The sequence below is a fragment of the Saccostrea cucullata genome, unplaced genomic scaffold (assembly GCF_032062105.1).
Source record: "Saccostrea cucullata isolate Sc308-1 unplaced genomic scaffold, CSIRO_AGI_Scuc_v1 ctg8329, whole genome shotgun sequence".
Classification (NCBI taxonomy): Eukaryota; Metazoa; Mollusca; class Bivalvia; order Ostreida; family Ostreidae; genus Saccostrea; species Saccostrea cuccullata.
Genome location: NW_026926349.1, coordinates 13,144 through 15,057, shown reverse-complemented (window position 1 = coordinate 15,057; position 1,914 = coordinate 13,144). Strand labels below are relative to the sequence as shown.

General features: G+C 29.6%; 1 protein-coding gene across 1 annotated transcript; it reads left to right on the top strand.

Annotated features, from left to right (window-relative positions):
- The first annotated feature begins 584 nt into the window (after window positions 1-584).
- On the top strand, window positions 585-1,050 carry LOC134271423 (uncharacterized). The gene has a single exon (XM_062753622.1). The coding sequence runs from the start codon at window positions 586-588 to the stop codon at window positions 1,048-1,050; it is 465 nt and encodes a 154-aa protein (XP_062609606.1). The 5' UTR covers window position 585.
- Window positions 1,051-1,914: the final 864 nt, after the last annotated feature.

The window sequence follows — 1,914 nt, the reverse complement described above, 5'->3', positions numbered from 1 at the left end:
ACGTAGAAGATGCTCTTGTGTATCCAATCAACTGAAAGATAAAATCTCCATACTCAGGGATAAGAATATATTTCTACATAAGTAAGGGAGGTTTACGATGTAAAAAAGTTAAAGGCGTCAAGTTAACATGAAGACTTGTTATTATATTGCCATTAACAGATTTTTCTAGTACATTACCCATATAAGAAACAGATGTGTCATACTAGTACTCTTTAATATATTTATTTCAAGCTCTCTGGGATATCTAGAGTCGATAGATGAAAGGAATTAACTTTTGTTAATTGATAATACGTAGTCAATATATCAAAATTTCAAGTTGAAGCCCTTAACAAGTGTTTTTTCTTCAGATACAGCATATATGTTTTTGAATAAATATTTTCTTTCAAGCTAACTTGAGATTTTTTAGAAGCTAAAAATTCAAAGTGGATGGTATACTATAACAATATTTTATTCTTTCTACAATTCAATTTTGAATTTACTAAATGTTTCAGGAAGAAGAAGAAGAAAACATCTTGATTTGGACATTTTTCTTAATTCTTACAACTTTTTCTAAAGCATTATTTATTTGTAGGAATTTTAAAGACAATGGCAACAGAGGCAGTTTCTTCCACTCCTGTTGAAGGAACAAAGAAAACATTAACTATTGTTGTCATTTACGCCAAAGAAGACGGGGACGAGGCAAGCACTTTTAAGGAACATTTACAGAATGACATATTACAATCAGAAAGAAACTTAAACGTTGAAATCAAAATGCTTAATGACACCGAAATAAAAAGTTTAGAAGAATCCTCAGAGGAAGCTAGATTTGCATTTCTTCTCCTAACCAAGGCATTCTGTGAGGACTCGTGGCCCAGGGTTTCACAAGAGAATTACATCAGGGCTCTGTTATATGGGACTGAGGGTAAAAGTACCTTAGTACCGATATTTACAAAAAACAGAGGAACCGCTGACTTCAGGATCCCAATGGGACTGAACATATTGAAAGGACTTCGATACTGTGATCGAGACGAATTTTACAAAGCATCTATGATCAAATTATTGTTTAACTGAGTAGGAGTTATTAAGTTATTTATTTAGGTAAATATACTTAGGATGCTATCAGATATTGTCGTAAACACACGCATTAAATGCATATTCGCACTGCTATATCTATGTATTCAAATTTAGTATATAAAAAAATGTTACCCTTCCTCTTAATTATAATTTCTCAAAGGATAAAATGCCATGTTAGAGCAACAAAGAAAACATACAATTTTTATAACTCTAGCTATGGAAATCAAAACAGAAAATCTGAGGAAAAAATCCTTTTATAATTTATATCTGATACCGGGGTATTTAATTGTATATCTATTCAAGTTCATTATTTTTAACATAAAATAAATTTAACTCAAATGTTTTTATTACTTATTTGTGTAATTACTCACCTTAAAATGCTTTTCTTGAAAAACGTGCACTGTGTTGAAATCTTAAAAAGGTAAACATCACAGGTCGTAGCAAAATCCACCTGGAAGTGAATGAATATGGAAGCCATCTGAGATTCAATATGCTTAAAAAAGTATTCGAATCACCATAGTTAGTGAAAACCAGAAAGCATAATTTATTATGTAGAACAATTTATTGAATATTTGAAAGGGTTTTCTTTTTTCTTTTTTTTCAAACTGTGTAAAAAAATGATGAACCATAAGAAGAAACTTTTTAATATCTTTTTGGCAGAAGTTAAATTTACTAAAAACATTTATTGTCATTGACTATTCCATCAAATAAACTGCAATTATACTGTTTGTAAAAATACATTAATTTTACTGTGTTACATACTGAATGATCATCAGCCAGAGGCTCAAAATAAAACTATACAGATATTATGTCATTATCAGTTTGATAAATATATTTAAAAAATATAACGTATGATTCACT